At 32.3% G+C, this 18,052-nt stretch overlaps 2 protein-coding genes across 2 annotated transcripts; both read left to right on the top strand.

Moving 5' to 3' along the window:
• Positions 1-2,145: 2,145 nt before the first annotated feature.
• Positions 2,146-4,362, top strand: LOC133289273 (B3 domain-containing protein At5g42700-like). The gene is made up of 5 exons (XM_061487169.1): positions 2,146-2,373; positions 2,459-2,493; positions 2,600-2,753; positions 3,884-4,090; positions 4,312-4,362. The coding sequence occupies exons 1-5, from the start codon at positions 2,146-2,148 to the stop codon at positions 4,360-4,362; spliced, it is 675 nt and encodes a 224-aa protein (XP_061343153.1).
• Positions 4,363-13,258: 8,896 nt separating this feature from the next.
• On the top strand, positions 13,259-15,326 carry LOC133289271 (B3 domain-containing protein At5g42700-like). Its single transcript, XM_061487168.1, has 5 exons — positions 13,259-13,480; positions 13,571-13,602; positions 13,698-13,863; positions 14,754-14,960; positions 15,276-15,326. Exons 1-5 carry the CDS (start codon positions 13,259-13,261, stop codon positions 15,324-15,326), a joined length of 678 nt encoding a protein of 225 aa, XP_061343152.1.
• Positions 15,327-18,052: the final 2,726 nt, after the last annotated feature.

Genomic DNA, 18,052 nt, shown 5'->3' with positions numbered 1-18,052 from the left:
AAAATAAAATAGAAGAAAAGAAGGGGGTAAGAAAGAGAAAGAGGGGGGTACTGGGGAGATGAAGAGGAAAATAACTAATTTTTATAATTTAATAAACATAATAATTAATTTATAGTTTCTTTCCTACTATTCTTTAATCAGTTGTTGGGTTTTATAAATATATATATATATATATATATATATATATATATTTATATTTATAAATTATAATAAAACAAAAGACTAAAAAATGCCAACTAGCTCAGTTAAGAAAAGACTTCTTAAATAATTTGTTAAAAAAATTTTGTTGGAGAATCATTTTTGTCAGAATAAACGATATAATGTTAATAAAATTAATTTTAATTGTATAGCTATAAAATTAAAAGTCGATATTTTTTTTAAGAATTAGTTTTTACAGAACACCTATTATTAAATAAGGTTTTTTTTTTACAAAAGAAAAAGTAAATAAATAAGGTTTTTTTTTTTATTCCTGTTTAGTGTGAACACCAACTTGACTAAGGTAATGGGTAAGTGTCTAACATAGGGTGACAAAGGATAAGGTCTGGTGTATGTATATGCTTATGGGTATAGTTGAAGGGTTTGTATTAATAGGAGATATCTCCTCTTATGTTGCAGACTCAGACTTAAAGCCACCGTGAGCCTCACCACAATAAATGAAAAAGAAAAAGAAAAAAAGACACACATTTCTATATCTCTATAGAAAGAATATTGTCTCTCTTACTAAGTGGGAGACATATTTCCCATAGTTGAAATACTGGATATTGTTAGTAGAAACAGGGTCTCTGCATTCACCAAAAAAGAAAAGAAAAGAAACAGGGTCTCTGGTGATGATCCAAAAAGTCCCTTTCCCTGTGTTATTCACATGCTTATATAGCCCTTACAAGCGGTAGTTACATAAGACGTGGAATCTTGGGCAGCTATCAAGATCGTGGTTTTATTGAGTGGTAATGAATGTGGGGGAAAGGATCGTAGGTTCAAACCGATGATCCAAGCTCCAACATCAAGCCCCACAAGCCGGGCTTATGGCTTTAGAGTCTAGTTAGAAGTCCATAATCGAGCAGGAAGATCTTGGGCCTCTGGGCCTTTAGGTGAGCTGGATCTGTGTTCAAACCCAGTGGGCCTATCCCAAGTATAAACCCGAAACAATTCTATTTTTTGAAAGAACAGTCAAGAAGCATACACATATATTTTTGTTTTTCTATTTTAATAACAAATTATGAAAACTAAAGTTTTTAAAATAAATAAATAAAAAAGAGCAGCATTATATTTATAAACTGGTACTGTCCGAGTACACACTTAATAAACTAAAGGAAAAAGGTAAATGACACACCTTATATCCTTTCACTTTCATAAAGAGGTAGGACCCATAATTTTAAAAAAATTTCTACCCATTGTTGTTTTCATGATTTATCTTTTTCTCTCACTTAAAATGACACAATTTTATATCATTCAAAATGATGTACAACTATCCACGTAAACTAAACATTAAACGTTTGAGGTGCTAGAATTAGTTTGCTCTCAAAACGTTGATTATGCTACGAGATTGCAAACGTGTTACATTATTACATGTTGGTATAATTTTGAAGAGACGTTAGAGGTGACCCCGACCCCAACAGGCGAAGTAAGACTTGAAATTTTGATTTCAAAATAGCTGATGCCTGAGACCATTTTATTTTATTTTTAAGTTAATATATAATTAAGAGGTACATGATATATTTATCACTAAAAAAGTTTACCACCTCTATAATTAACTTAATCACCGTTAATTTTTGTCAATCTAACGTTATAATTTATTAAAAATTAAAAATTAATTAATAAATATGACCCAATAATTTTCAATAAATTATAACTGTTAAATTGACGAAAATTAATGATAATTAAATTAGTTAAAAAATTGTAAATTTTTATTTGGTGGTAAATATATCATTTTTCTAATTAAAAATAGTAAAAAAAATATTATTTTATTTTAAACCTAGCTACCTCCATCGATTGAAGACATTGGGAAGTGGGAATGCAACGGTCGACTGGCAGTGCAGTTCAATGCCATACATACTCATACTTAATTTGATTGCAGAGAGAGCACTGAAATAAAAGCTTTCTCTTCTTCTTCATATTGAATTGTTAGTTCTCTTCCGTTGTCTAAAAATGGTAGCGTCATATGAGGAATCTCGCCGCAAAAGAATGGAGGAAAACAGGAAGAGAATGGAGGCTCTGAATCTGACTCAGCTTTCTCAAGCACTTCATAAGTCTCCTTCTTCATCTCCCTCTCCCTCTCCGCTTAAGCACGTCAAATCTCGCACCATCCAGAAACAGCTTGTTGTCGTGAGGAGGTCAAGCCGCGTCGCCAACATTCCCGCTCCTGTTTACAAAGAAGTGAGCTTTCAATTTCATTGTTATTCCCCCTCCAACCACCAACTCTTCATTCATTCATTCCATTTTTTCTTTTTCCTAACCACAGGTCGTTATTGAACGCGTCGCAATACCTAGAAGAAGGTTTTTCCCCCTCTAAACTTTTATTTTGGGCTCCATATGCATTCTTATGTGATGGAAAATATTTGACTTGTTTTTTTCCATGTCATGTTTTTAGTGTTTATAACAGGCATAGAGATTTTTCGAATCGGGTATATGCTTCAATGGAAGAAAGAGAGGAAGCCTTGGAGAAAGCTGATAAGTTAATGTCGGATTTAGAATCTAAGTATCCAACTTTTATAAAGTCAATGCTCCCGTCCCACGTCAGTGGGGGATTCTGGCTGGTAATATTCTGCTATGGCCATTCATATCTTGTCAATGTTTGATTTTTGGTTGTTCTCTTATCCTCACTTTTTATTTCTTCTGAAATGGGTTGCACCTCCTGCATCATAACAACTTAACAAGATAACTCAAATCGCAATATTTATGTTTTTTTAAGCTTTTTTTTTCATGTCGATTAACTTAAGCTATGCCCTGTTACTCTTTGTGAGGCTCTGCCTGATTAAAGTAATTTTTTTTACGAAATAAATGCTGCTTGAATTAATCGCTGTTGTTTGTGCTTTTTCATGAAAGTTGTTGGGTTTGATTTCATGATGGAAGGTGACGACTGTTGTTGGGTAGCTTGATTTCAGTCTATTTACCTAAGCTCTGCCCTTTCACTCGATGGAAGGACTTTGTCTCTGCCTGATTAAGGCAACTATATAGTAACAAATGCGTATTTTAATTAAAAAATTTGGGTTCCACCCAAGTTATTGAGGAAGATTGCTTGTTGAGGATGGAGTTTAGATTAAGGTGAAAAATGTTGGATTTGATTCAAATTATTATGAACTCTTGATTAATATTGGTGGAAGGTTTGCATTTTTTCTGTCAAAAGTTGCAAGAGGATAGGATCTCTACTTTATCTCTTTCGAAGTTTTATTATCCGCAAACATAGTCATATTAGGTTAAACTATAATAAATTTTATATATAATTTGTTTGTATAGTTTTTCGTAAAGGAAAAAATGTATCTAATGTTGCGTTAGACAATTTTGTCTAATATTCACCGAGATGACGTTGTTTTGGGGTTGAAAAATTAAAAATTTAGAAGATAAAAACTATTATAGTCCTAAGATAAATTAAAATTACAAATGCACCATGATTTCTGTCCCAAAACAAAGTCGTTTCGGTTAAAATTAGGCAAAATTATCTAAAAATAACTTTAGAAAAAAAATTATTTTAATAATTATAAGTATCAAAGAAATTTTAAAAAAGGATATAATATTCCTAACAAAAATTGATGCCTTTTCAACACCAAAACCATTTGGCTTAGCTGCAAATGTTACCTTAATACTGCAGAAGTGAATCAATTAAGTGCATTTTGTTTATACCCGCAGTTTATAATGGGTTGATCATTGTGACAATCCTTGACAACAGGGCCTTCCAGTTCAGTTCTGCAACAAAAACCTTCCAAAACGAGATGAAATGATTACTTTGATTGATGAGGATGGGAATGAGTATCCGACAATATATTTGTCTAAAAAAGTAGGACTTAGTGGTGGATGGAGAGGTTTTGCGATTGCTCATAACCTAGCTGACGGGGATGCTTTAATTTTTCAATTAATTAAGAGCACTACATTCAAGGTGATTAATTATTAACTATTGGCTTATTCATGCCTTGGTGTTTAACAAATTCATCATAATCTTTCAATGTGCAGTGGTTCTTGCTGTTACCTGTTCCCTTTTGAGCTATCTCTATGTTGCTATTTTTTCCAATTTGAATTCATAAACATAGTTAGTACTTAGTACTCCTATTCCATGGGTATCAATCATGACATTGTGTGGCTGCTAATATTTTCTATCAGGTATACATTGTTAGAGTGAATAATCCTCCAGAGGGTAATCAGCTTAAGTGAATTGCACTTGGAGATTGGAGCCCGTAAAATTAATCTAGGTATTATTCTCTTGACAAATATAACCAATTATAAATGATATCTGAGTTAGATGTAATAATGCTATTGTTTAGACAATTTTCTTTTTCTTCCACATTATCTGCTCAGAATACCTTAATTTGGAATGAAATGTGAATCACGATATGGCAACAACTTAGGTCAATTCTGCTGATGTGTGGTGAAATATTTGTTTGGGGCTTTTGGATAGTAGTGCCGTGGAGGTTGATTTTTAACTAAAGGTGTGCTTGTGATAAAACTTTAGAGATGAAAATACAAGCAAATGTGTCTGTAAACAAAGTGCTCAATGACCGATAAAAATGACACAAACTAATCTTAGAAATGGCACACCTAAAGAGTCATATCACAGAATCTGAGAAAGCCCATAGAAGAAGAGTAGAGATGCTGATCCTTTCGAGGTTCAGAATGGGATGATTGGCAAAGCCAATCTGCTGCTCTATTGGCTTTTATGATAACCGGCATGGTGGAAATGCATTTAATGATTATTAAGGATCCAATACATTTAACGAGAGGTCTAAAATCGGTGATATTGTATTGCAATAGAATGCGTATTGCAGAAACTGATGGCACTTAATGATTATTAAGGATGTGAAAGACATTATTGTCACTTGATATTTTAAAAGGTATAAGTGATGCTACTGAATGCATTGGGTGAAATAGGGTGTAAATTGACTTGTTTAAATAGCTTCATCAAACTTGTTTGTTTTACTAAACAAACAATTTTAAGCTTGATATTAGGCTCAATTATATAAATATGTGAAACTTAAATTTTATAAGCTTGAGAGTAAATGTTTGTGAAAAACTCATGTGAGTGTTTATATGTATAATATCAAAAATTATTAATTTTAAATAAGAAAAAGATATAGTGTAGATAATTAGTTATATATAATAATTTAAATATTTCTATTACTTAATAAATTGTCATTCTATTTAGAGAATTATAATTTACTCTCTCTTCTTATTTTCACTTTATCTTGTAGTATGAAAATGTCTACTAAATATCAAATGAATAAACTAAAAAATACTTCATAAAGAGAAAGAAAATAATCAAGTTATAATTGAACTAAATAAGTCGAGTCCAAGTATAATATTTTTAAACAAGCCAAGTGAAAACTTTAAAGCAAAATAAGTTTAAGCTTGGTTTTAGGTTCGATTATATAAATGAGTCAGACTTAAACTTTATAATAAGATTGAGAGTAAAAGTTTGTGAAAAATTCATTCGATTGTTGTAGAGAATTAATTACAGAGAAAATTCAAATATTTCTATTATTTAGAAAAGGCTAAAAAAATAAAATAATAATCAACCTTACTGATGAATTAAATGAGCCAAAGCTAAATTTTACATGTTTAAATAAGTCAAATTAAAACTTTAAATTTAACTTCTTCAAATGAATGAACCAAGTTTAAGCTTTAAATGATCTTGAATAAAGTAAGTTGTTTGCACTCTAGGAGAGAAAAATGTTTAGGGGCACGGACGATTATATTTATTATCTAAGGTATACCTCGGCCAGGTTTAATGTAATACTTGAAGGCATTAAGCTTGTAATCAATGTAGTTTTTTTAAGTTCATTTATTTTCTTTGACAGGAGCTTATTACATTAGTGAATGAGGTATTCATTTTATTTTATTAATTAATAAATTTAGTTTCTTATTTGGTTCCGAGGGGTTAGAGTTAGGCATGCTAAGTTGGTCTGCCTTCATTCTAACTTTCCTATCACATTCTGTCCGGTTCGTTTGCTGTTGCAAAATAATTCGTAAATTTTGTATGTAGTCTGCAAGAGACATGTGTTGTGTGTGTGTGAAAGCCATCACTGTTTCCGTTTTGTCTTCTATTAATGCTGTTCTTATTAATTAGCGTCTTGAAGCTGTCAAAGTTTGCCTTTGTTTCATTTTTAATTTCATTCTGATTTCTGCTGGAATACTGCCAGACTAGCATGGGAGTGCAACTTTTATTTTGGTGCTCTCATAAATGCAGCTATTTATTTATTTTGCAGGTTGTTATAGAGTTAAAGTTCCATCCTGGGTTCAAATTTTGGTTAGGTTTAGGACTTAAGGTTTGGCCGTTGTATTATGTCTAATTTGTTTTTTATGTCCTCTTTGAAGTCCTACATGTGAAGTGAACTCATCTACGTATATATTAAATGAATAGGGCGATCCCTTCTCGGACTTTCCTGAATCTGATGCTCCATTGTTAAATACGTAATTCTTAATTTTATTTTATTCATTTTTATTGCTTTTGATCTTTCCGTGGAAATGAAACATTAGGTTGGGATTATGCGTAGGAGCAATGAGCATGGTAAATGCGTGGTCTTATTGAATTTTGAAAACCTTGCGCCTTGATGGCAAATGGGGGGCAGTGGGCCAACTACATGTTATGATCATGTGTTTCATAATCCAAATCTTATACAAGTTGGGAATTGATGTGTCTTCGACAAGGTCGCTAGCAACAAACTTTACTCGGCATGAGAAGTTACTTCCATATTTTCTGGGAAGACAAGTAGAACTAAATTGGAATAGGAAGACAAATGCATTATTGATTTTGGGCAAAGATGTTCCGAGGTAGACCATTGAAAATATAATTCCGACATTTTTAATTTTATCAATATAAATTAAAAATGTATTACTAATTAAAATATTATTACTAAGCAAACAAATTATTTTCTCGTTTTTTCTTTATTTCATTTTTTAGTTCATTTTTTATAAGAGTAAACACCATTTTTAGTCCCTGTCTATATCTACGAAGTTCTTTTTAGTCCCTGGCAATAAAAAAGGACCAAATTGGTCCCTGAAATTACAAAAAAAAGCCATGTTAGTCCTTTTTAGTTCCGAGGGACCAATTTGGTCTTTTTTTATTGCCAAGGACTAAAAAGGACTTCGTAAATATTGCCAGGGACTAAAAAGGGTGTTTACTCTTTTTATAATTTATTAAAGAAAAAGCATGTTGGAATTTTAATTTTTTTTTTATGAATAATGGTTATAGTAGAGAAGTTTAAAGAAAATAAAATCATGCTGAAATAGAAGAAATAGGACTCAATGATGATAGTTCGGTTGGTGCAAGGGAGTTAAGTAGATAAGGAAGGGCATCAGTTCGATCCCCATAAATGCGATCTTGGGAAGGGGCAAAAAATCTTCATCCCAGTCTCGTCCTGCACTCAAGATTAATCTTATAACTGGCTCATAAGTTTCCAAGATACTATATTTTTATAGTTAAAAAGAGTTCAAATAATTATTAAAATAATTAAAAATATAGTGTTAAAACAATAAAATAGTAAAACAGAATGAAGTGTGAACAAATAGATAAAATTCTAAATATTGGTTGTTGTTTCAGGTTGTTTAGACTAGAATAACAAAGTACCTATATGATAAGGACGAGGCAACAGTGAAATCCACGGAGCAAGAAGAAAGTTAGAAAATAAATAAATAAATAAATAAAATAATTGTAATGCTCGCTCCAAATTAAAAGAGCTCGCAAGGTTCCTCGCACAAGCGAGTGATGGGGCGACCAGTAAAAATTGCTCGTTGAGCAACTCGCTTCAGCGAGCGGATCCAGGAATCAAAGCCCACATTTTCTCTTTAAATACAAAGCGAAGGAAGCCGTGAAAATTCATTCTGAAACGCGAAGGAAAAGTCAGAGACCGAGACGAAGCGAAGGAAGGAGCGGAAGAGAGCACTGGATCATTGCAGAGGAGAAAGAAGGAAGCACTCCTGCATCATTGATCATCACTTTTAGACAAGTTTTATCATGAACTCAAGTTCTTTTACTGTTTATTTTAATTCTGCCTTTATAATTATGAGTAGCTAAATTATTTTAATAGTTAGGAAGATACAGAACCAATGGGTTCTTAGTTGATGTTTGTTTATTTCTTATGAATTATATTGTTTCTTTTGAATTATGCAATCAATCTGATATATATGATTAGTTTTATTTATGACTTGATCACTCGTAGATAAACATATAAGTCATATATGACAATAGGGATGCTGGTATATGATTCTGATTGGTTGATTGCTGGAATTTGCATGATCTAGGGATAAACTTGTAGATTTTATAACGGTGAGTTCTTACGTTAATGCTTATTGTATGAAAAAGTACTAAGGGATTAGGCTTTGGATTAGAATAAAGGATTAGATTACCAAGGGATTGAGATTTAGTCAACAATAGAAAGAACTGTTAATAATTCGATCTTGAATGTAATCATAAAAATGAGCAAACTCATTAAGAAACCATTGGGGAAGTTGAATCCTAACTACGTTTTTTTTTATTGAAAACTTAAATCAATTTTTTTAGCTTTAATTAATTCTGAATTTAATTTCTAAAATATTAAAAATCAAAAATAGTTTACAAATTCTGTTTTTAATTCAATCACAATATTCTCAAGAAAACCTTTAATGATCGATCCAACTTTAGTTAAATAAATAAAATATTGGTCATCAGTCCTCGTGGGATCGACAACTTTCTTATCACTTTATTACTTGTACGACCGGTGCACTTGCCCAGCTCGTCAACACCAGCTCAAAGAGACGAAGCTTGTGAGGATACACGGGGGAGCCTACTTGTCTCAAAAAGGTAATTAAGACTAGTATTCAAAAGGAAGAAGAGAATTCTGGTGTGTCTAATAAACATTATTATGAGTTGTGTTTCGACTTGCTCAATGAATGTGTTGTGGAATGGAGCTACTACCAGAGAATTCAAACCAACTAGAGGAGTTAGGTAAAGAGATCCTCTATCGCCTTATCTATTTGTTCTCTGTATAGAGCGGCTTGATCATCTTATCAGCTTGGCGATGGAGCAAAAAGAGTGGAAGCCAGTGGTTCTAAGGAAGAATGACCCTTCGATCTCTCATCTCATTTTTTGCTGATGACCTTCTGTTATTTGGTGAAGCGTCTTTGAAGCAAGCTCTAATCATGAAGAAATTTCTTAATTGTTTTTGTGACTGCTATGGCCAAAGTATCAATGTTGAGAAAACTAGAGTGTTCATGTCGAAGAATGTCAATCACAACCATGCAGCTGAGCTGAGCAATGAGTTGGGGTTTGGTTTAACAAGTGACCTGGAGAAATATTTAGGTATCAACTTTCATCACAAGAGAGCTACTAAAGGTAGCTTCAGCCACATCATGGAGAGAGTGAACCAGAAGTTAGGATCTTGGAAGAAAAGAACTCTATCTCTGGCTGGCAGAAATGTGCTTGCTCACTCGGTGCTCTATGCTCTTCCTATATATGCCATGCAAACTAACCTTTTTCCTCTTGGAACTTGTGATGAAATTGAAAAAACTACTCGGGGTTACTTGTGGAATTCAGGGAGCAAGAAAATAGCCTTCATCATGTGAACTGGAAAAAGGTTTGATATCCGAAAGAAGCTGGTGGTTTGGGCCTTAAATCAATGAGAGATGTCAATAGAGCATTCCTTATGAAGATTGGATTTGGCATCCTCACAAAAACATGATGCCCTTCGGGTTCAATTCCTTAAAAACAAATACCAAATGGGAAATGATTTAATTCCTGAAATCAAAGCTTCCTCCAACGGCTCCAACCTTTGGAAAGGAGTTGTTAAAGTCTGGCTGGAGGTTAAGGATAATCAAAAATCATTGTGGGCAATATTGAAAAAACTTATTTTTGGTTAGACCCCTGGATTTCGAATGTGGGAAGTCTCCAACGGCTAATATCTGATGATATTCCAGAGATCCTTCTCCAGGAAAAAATGTCAAAATTTGTTAAGAATGATGGTACTTGGAACTGGCAGAAAATGAGGGATTGGATCAACCATGAAGTAGGTAAACTAATAGATAGCATTATGCCAGCAAATCAGGATACTAGGGATGATCGGGTTTATTAGGCTGACACAAATTATGGTTGTTTTACTGTAAAGTTAGCTTATAATAGGTTAAAAAGCCCTCAAGTTGTTCCAAGTTTCAACTGGAAAATTATTTGGAAGTGGGATGGTCCTAGCAGCGCCCAAACGTTCCTTTGGCTCTTGATGGGAGATGATCTGATGACAAATCAAAGGAGATTCAACAGACACTTTGCAACATCTAACCTGTGCCCTCGGTGTCAAAGCCACCCAGAAAGCTCCTTGTATGCGATCAGAGACTGCATTTGGTCCCAAAAAATTTGGAAAGCCCTAGTTCTTCCGATTAATTGGTCGCTGTTTTGCACTAAGCCATTAAGGGCTTGGATTGAAGAAAACATTAAAATGGATAATACTAGTTCAATAATAAAAAATTGGGATCTCTTTTTTGGTATCTGTTTCTGGTTTTTATGGAGAGAGAAGAATGATTATGTCTTCAATGGAGTTCAACCTGATACTCAAAGAAGCATTCGTATCATCCTTTGTTATTATGAAAGTTACTTAACAGCAAAAAATACGATTTCAACAGGAAGGTTAATCCAACAGCCTTGCCAATGATAAAATGGAACCCTCCTCCTCTTAGGTGGTTGAAGTTGAACGTAGATGGAGCAAGCTCTTTGGGAGGGCGGAATTCTAGCTGTGGTGGGGTGATTAGAGACTGCAAAGGAGAATGGGTCTTGGGTTTTTCAAAGAATCTTGGACAGGGACATTCCTTTAGAGCTGAGCTATGGAGCATTTTAACAGGTTTGAAATTAGCTTGGGACTGGGAATTTAGAAGCATCATTTTGGAAGGAGATTCCTCTCAGGTGATGGAATTCATAGAGCAAGATTGTAGGAGTGATCACTCGCTGGCTCCTATTGGAATTAAAGTGAGAGATCTTATTGAGCGGAATTGGAACCTGCAACTCATTCACACTTTCAGGGAGGGTAACATGGTGGCCGACTGGATGGCGCACCAAGCTCTATCAGGTAAGAGTGATATCCTTGTAAGCCAATATCCTCCTAATGGTTGTAATGATCTGTTAGTTAAGGATATGATGGGTTTTGAGAGACCCAGAGTAGCTAGGTAGTTTCCTTTTCTCTTATATGCTTCCAAAAAAAGAAGAAATTTAAATATCTTTATTTGTTAATTATTTTATTTTTATTACTAAGGTTATGTTGTACATTATATTATATATATACTTTCAATTAATAGATAAAATATATTAATATAATTAAAAAATATCATTTTATTAAATTAAAAAGTTATCCATGTAATTTTTTTATAGATAAATTGACATTTAAATAATTTTTTTTGCTCTCATTAATAATTTAATAAATGTAATAATTATTTTTTATAATTTTTCTCTTATTTTAAAATTTTTTAAATCAGTTGTTAGGTTTTTTAAATATATATATATATATATATATATTAAATCATAATAAAACATAAAAGACTAAAACATGCCAACTAGCTCACTTAGGAAAAGAGTTCTTAAATAATTTATGTTAAATAACCTTTTTTGGAGAATCATTTTTGTCAGAATAAATGATATGATATTATTAGAATTAATTTTAGAGTAAAAGTATCTTTTGAGTTCTCAACCAAAATTACTGAATCTATTTTAATTCTTTAAAAAAAAAGTCGACTTGTGGTATCTCAAAAATTCAAATAGATCGAGTTAGTCGAAATCATAATCCCTGAAATTCAAATAATACCCTTATTAGTCCCTCAAAAGATTAACGTGAGTCTATTTTAAATTTCAGAAGAATTACGAATTGACTTTTTTTAAAGGATTAAATTGGGCCCGTAATATTTGTTGAGAATCTAAAAAATACTTTACTCTAAAATTAAAAATAGATATTTTTTAAGAATTAGTTTTTACGGAACACCAATTATTAAATAAGTTATTTTATTCTTAAAAAAGAAAAACTATTTTTTGAAAGAACAATCAAGCATACCTATGTATTTTTTTATTTATTTTAAAAACAAATTATGAAAATTAAGTTTTCAAAGTAAATAAATAAAAATGAATAACTAAACAAGTTATATTTTATAGGAAAATGATCCGTTTATAAATTTTTTTTACAAATTTATGCAAATTGCACTATGTTCTCCCGAAAAAAATAATATAATTAATATTTTTGAAAAGAAGATAATATAGTATGTAAAAAAAAAAATTATAAATACAACCTCCACCTGTTTTATATGTTAATCTAGTTTGCTCTAAAATCGTTGATTATGCTACGAGATTGCAAACATGATTACATTACCTTTGTTGAAGAGACGTTTGACGTGACCCCGACCCAACAGGCGTAGAAAAACTAGAAAATTTGAATTCAAAATAGCTGAGGTACCTGAGAACTTTATTCTAATGTTACTTCGCACAATTTTATTTAATATTGATCGAAGTGGTATTTTTTTTAGGCAAAAATGATATGATATATTTAATATTGAGGTACTTTTTTTATTTTTTCAATCGTAAAATAATATTATTTTAATAAACATTAGATAAAATTATATAAAATAATGTTAGATACTTTTTTTTCATGATTTTATTTTATTTTTTAGTTAAAACATTTTCAAATAAAAGTAGTAAAAATATGGGAGTGAGTGTGATCATCTTATAGAAGATAAAATTATTTTTCATATATATAAAAATATGTGGAGTCCATATGAGATCATGTAAAGGAAGAGAATAAAAAAAATGAGTTTCACATATTTTTATGTGTGTAAAAGATAATATTATAATTTACTTTATAACATGAGAGAAATTAAATTCAAAAATATATATATTATTTTATTTTAATTATCAAAATTTAGTTATTAATTCTTAAAAATAAAATAAGATAACCTAGCTACCTCCATCGATTGAAGACATTGGGAAGTGGGAAAGCAACGGTCGACTGAGCAATGCTATTCTTCACTTGATTTGATTTCAGAGAGAGCACTAACACAAAAGCTTTCTCCTCTTCTTCTTCACATTGAATTGTTAGTTCTCTTCTTTTCTCTAAAAATGGTGGCGTCATATGAGGAATCTCGACGCAAGAGATTGGAGGAAAACAGGAAGAGAATGGAGGCCCTGAATCTGCCGCAGCTTTCTCAAGCACTTCATAAGTCTCCTTCTCCGTCTCCCTCTCCGCTTAAGCACGTCAAATCTCGCACCATCCAGAAACAGCTTGTTGTCGTAAGGAGGTCAAGCCGTGTCGCCAACATGCCCGCTCCTGTTTACAAAGAAGTGAGCTTTCAATTTCATTGTTATTCCCCCTCCAACCACCAACTCTTCATTCATTCATTCATTCCATTTTTTTCTTTTTTCTGACCACAGGTGCCTATTGAACGCGTCGCAATACCTAGAAGGTTTTTGTCCCCTATGCTTTCATTTTGGGCTGCATATGCGTTCTTTTCTAATGGAAAAATACTTGACTTATTTTTTTCAAATGTTATGTTTGTAGAGTTTATAATAGGCATAGAGATTATTCGAATCGGGTATATGCTTCACAGGAAGCCAGAGAGGAAGCCTTGGAGAAAGCTGATAAGTTAATGTCGGATTTAGAATCCAAGTATCCAACCTTTATAAAGACAATGCTCCAGTCCCACGTCAGTGGGGGATTCTGGCTGGTAATATTCTGCTGTGGCCATTCATATCTTGTCAGTGTTAGATTTTCGTAGTTTTCTTGTGCTCACTTTTTATTTCTTCTGAAATTGTTTGCACCTGCATCATAACAAGATAGTTCGAATCACCTTATTTATTATTTGTTTTGCTTATTTTCGTGTTTATTATTAACTTAAAGCTATGCCCTTTTACTCTTTGGCGGGACTCTGCCTGGTTAAAGACATCTTTTCAGAAATAAATGTAACTTGAATTAATCGTAGTTGTTTTTGCTTTTTCATTGAAGTTTTTGGGTTTGATTTCATGGTGGAAGGGGAAGACTGTGGTTGGGTAGCTTGACTTCAGTCTATTTACTTAAAATTCAGTCTATTTACTTAAGCTCAATGGAAGGACTTTGTCTCTGCCCGATCAAAGGCAACTATTAATGCATATTTCAATTAAAATTGTTGGGTTCCATCCAAATTCTTGAGGAGGATTTCTTGTTGAGGATGGAGTTTAGATTAAGGTGAAAATTGTTCGATTTGATTTTATCATGAGCTCTTGAGTAATATTGGTGGAAGGTTTGCAATTTTTCTGTCAAAAGTTGCAAGAGAAGAGGATATCTACTTTATATCTTTAGAAGTTTTATTATACGTAAACACAGTCATATTAGGTTAAACAATGATAAATTTTATGCATAATTTGTTTGTAAATTTTTTCATAATTATAAGTATTTATCAAAGAAATTTTAAAAAAGGATCTAATATTCCTAACAAAAATTGATGCCTTTTTAACACCAAAACCATTTGGCTTAGCTGCAAATGTTTCCTCAATACTGCAGAAGTGAATCAATTAAGTGTATTTTGTTTATACCTGCAATTTATAATGGGTTAATCATTGTGGCAATCCTTGACAACAGGGCCTTCCAGTCTGGTTCTGCAAGAAAAACCTTCCAAAACGGGATGAAGTGATTACTTTGATTGATGATGATGGTAATGAGTATCCTACAATATATTTGCCTCGAAAAACAGGACTTAGTGGTGGATGGAAAGGTTTTGCGGTTGCTCATAACCTAGCTGATGGAGATGCTTTAATTTTTCAATTAATTAAGCGCACTGCATTCAAGGTGATTAATTATTAACTTTTGGCTCATTCATGCCTTAGTGTTTAACACATTCATCATATTTAATTATGTGAATAGTATTTATCAATGTTAAAGAAAAAAGAAAATTAGTAGTCATGCGACTGATAATCTTTCAAAAATGTGCAGTTTTTCCTACTTACACTCCATTATGTTATAGTTATTTAGTTTTCTTTGCTGTTACCTGTTCCCTTTTGAGCTATCTCAATATTGCTGTTTTCGTCAATTTGAGTTTATATAGTACTCCTATTCCATGGTTATCAATCATGACATAGTGTGGCTGCTAATATTTTCTATCAGGTGTACATTGTTAGAGTGAATAGTCCTCCAGAGGGTAATCAGCTTCAGTGAATTGCATTTGGAGATTGGAGCCAGGAAAATTAATCTAGGTATTATCTCTTCACAAACATAACCAATTATAAATGACATCTGAGTTAGATGTACTGCTGCTATTGTTTAGAGAATTTTCTTTTTCTTCCACATTATATGCTCAGAATACCTTTAAGTTGAAATGAATTGTGAATCAATGGCAACAACTTGGCTCAATTCTTCTGATATGTGGTGAAATATTTGTCTAGGGCTTTTTGGACAAGTAGTGCCGTGGTTGATTTTTAACTAAAGGTGTGCTTGTGATAAAACTTTAGAGATGAAAATTTAAGCAATGTGTCTGTAATTTTGGACAAGTAGTGCCATGGTTGATTTTTAACTAAAGGTGTGTTTGTGATAAAACTTCAGAGATGAAATTTAAGCAATGTGTGTGTAAACAAAGTGCTCAAAGACCCATAAAATTGACACAAACTAATCTTAGAAAAGGCACACCTAAAGAGTCATATCACAGAATCGGAGAAAGCCCATAAAAGAAGAGTAGAGACGCTGATCCTTTCGAGGTTCAGAATGGGAGAATTGGCAAAGCCAATCTGCTGCTCTGTTGGCTTTTATGATAAATAACAGGTATGATGGAAAATTGGAAATGCACCATCCATTGCTCAAATAAAGGTCCATCACATTTAACAAGAGGTTTAAAACTGGGTGAGTATTGTATTGCAGAAACTAATGGCACTTAATGATTAAGGGTCTGAAAGACATTGTTGCCACTTGATATTTTACAAGGTAAAACGATGCTGCTGACATTGGGTGAAATAGGGTGTAAATGGATTTGTTTAATGCTTCATAAAACTTGTTTGTTTTACTAAACAAACAATTTTAAGCTTGATATTAGGCTCGATTATATAAATAAGTGAAATTTTTATATGTTTGAGAGTAACAGTTTGTCAAAAACTCATGTGAGTGTTTGTATATAAATATATATGGGTTCATTTTTTCTAAAGTTACTTTAGACAATTTTGTCTAATGTTCACCAAAACGACGTTGTTTTGAGGCGGAAATCATGCTGTATGTGTAAGGTTAATTTATTTTAGGGTTATAATAGTTTTTATCATTCTATTTTTTTAATTTTTCAACCCCAAAACGACGTCGTTTGTAACATCTCTGTCTCGAGCCGGTTCAATTAACATACATATGATATTTAAATATGCATAAGTGGAAGTCTTACTTAATCTTTTAACTCGATTAGCGGAAGTATGAGCTAACTTTTTTCCTTTCTTTTCTTTCCTTTTAATTCACATGATATATTGCAACACATACTTCTTTTCTTACTTGTTCATGACATACTTTCATTCTCTAATACATCCGTAATCAATGACCATAGTCAAAGATCACCTACCATCAGGATATGACCACAAGTGTCATTCCAGACGGAGTCTCAAATCGGACAGAGTTTCGTTTGTTTCTCAGATAAACAGGGATATAATCCCACTCTCATAATGTCCTGATAAGCACATGCATCATAATATATCAGAATATATCACATATTACTATAAAACTCATCCATGGACGCATGCATACAAGACTCTGTGCCTCTAAAACTAAGAGCATGCAATAATCACATATCATAATATACCTCATCTCATAATAATGCCTGAATACTAAAATGTGCATGCATCAAAAGTGCCAACAAAACATAATTTTTTCTTCAGCATGAAAACACATGCATACAAGACTCTGTGCCTCTAAAACTAAGAGCATGCAATAATCACATATCAGAATATACCTCATCTCATAATAATGCCTGAATACTAAAATGTGCATGCATCAAAAGTGCCAACAAAACATAATTTTTTCTTCAGCATGAACAGTAACTTGCAGCCTTGGAGGGGATATTTTTTTGAAATTCAAGGCTACCCAAGAAGATCCAAGTGGTAGGTTAAGGTGAGGAGGTGATTTGGAACAAGTTTTGTGAGCTGTGTTTTTGGCAAAAGATGACTAAATAATAGAAAATTCAAATATTTCTATTATTTAGAAAAGGAAAAAATAAAAATAAAAATAATAATCAACCTTACTGATGAATTATGTGAGCCAAAGCTAAATTTTATGGGTTTTATTAATATCAGGTTAAAGGAAATAAGTTATCTTATGTCATAGAGATAAACTTGTGAGCTCCACCATCTTAAAAAATAAAAAGAAAAGAAAAGAAAAAAGATGGCACAGTTTTAGGAGGGAATACTTATCTCATGTAGTATGAGAATAGTTTTTCCCGAACTTTATATGTTTAAACTTTAAATAAGTCAAATTAAAACTTTTAAATTTAACTTCTTCAAATAAATGAACCAAGTTTAAGCTTCAAATGATGTTGAGTAAAGTTGTTTGCACTCTAGGTGAGAAAAATGTTTAGGGGGACTGACGCTTACATCTATGATCTAAGATATACCTTGGCAAGGCTTGTAATCAATGTAGTTTTTGGAAGTTCATTTATTTTCTTTAACATGAGCTTATTACAATAATGAATGAGGTTTTCATTTTATTTTATTATTTTTAATTTTAGTTTCTGATTTGGTTCATTTATTCTAACATGAGCTTATTGCAAATAATTAATAAATTTTGTATGTGGGTCTCGTGTGTGTAAGCCATCACTGTTTCCGTTTTGTCTTCAATTGACGACGCGGTTCTTATAGCGTCTTGAAGCTGTCAAAGTTTGCCTTTGTTTCAGTTTTAATTTCATTCTGATTTCTGCTGGAATA

The sequence above is a fragment of the Gastrolobium bilobum genome, unplaced genomic scaffold (genome assembly GCF_033153095.1).
Source record: "Gastrolobium bilobum isolate Gb01-03AN ecotype WA unplaced genomic scaffold, APGP_CSIRO_Gbil_v1 utg9887, whole genome shotgun sequence".
In the NCBI taxonomy this organism is placed as follows: domain Eukaryota; kingdom Viridiplantae; phylum Streptophyta; class Magnoliopsida; order Fabales; family Fabaceae; genus Gastrolobium; species Gastrolobium bilobum.
This window is presented reverse-complemented; position numbering and strand designations above follow the sequence as displayed.

Bases quoted from the DNA above. Each gene is read 5' to 3' on its own strand.
- LOC133289271 (XM_061487168.1), top strand. From the start codon at position 13,259: ATGGTGGCGTCATATGAGGAATCTCGACGCAAGAGATTGGAGGAAAAC. The intron at 13,603-13,697 runs GTTTTTGTCCCC...TTATGTTTGTAG, and splicing joins CGCGTCGCAATACCTAGAAG to AGTTTATAATAGGCATAGAG. The intron at 13,864-14,753 runs GTAATATTCTGC...CCTTGACAACAG, and splicing joins TCAGTGGGGGATTCTGGCTG to GGCCTTCCAGTCTGGTTCTG.
- LOC133289273 (XM_061487169.1), top strand. From the start codon at position 2,146: ATGGTAGCGTCATATGAGGAATCTCGCCGCAAAAGAATGGAGGAAAAC. The intron at 2,374-2,458 runs GTGAGCTTTCAA...TCCTAACCACAG, and splicing joins CCGCTCCTGTTTACAAAGAA to GTCGTTATTGAACGCGTCGC. The intron at 4,091-4,311 runs GTGATTAATTAT...ATTTTCTATCAG, and splicing joins TTAAGAGCACTACATTCAAG to GTATACATTGTTAGAGTGAA.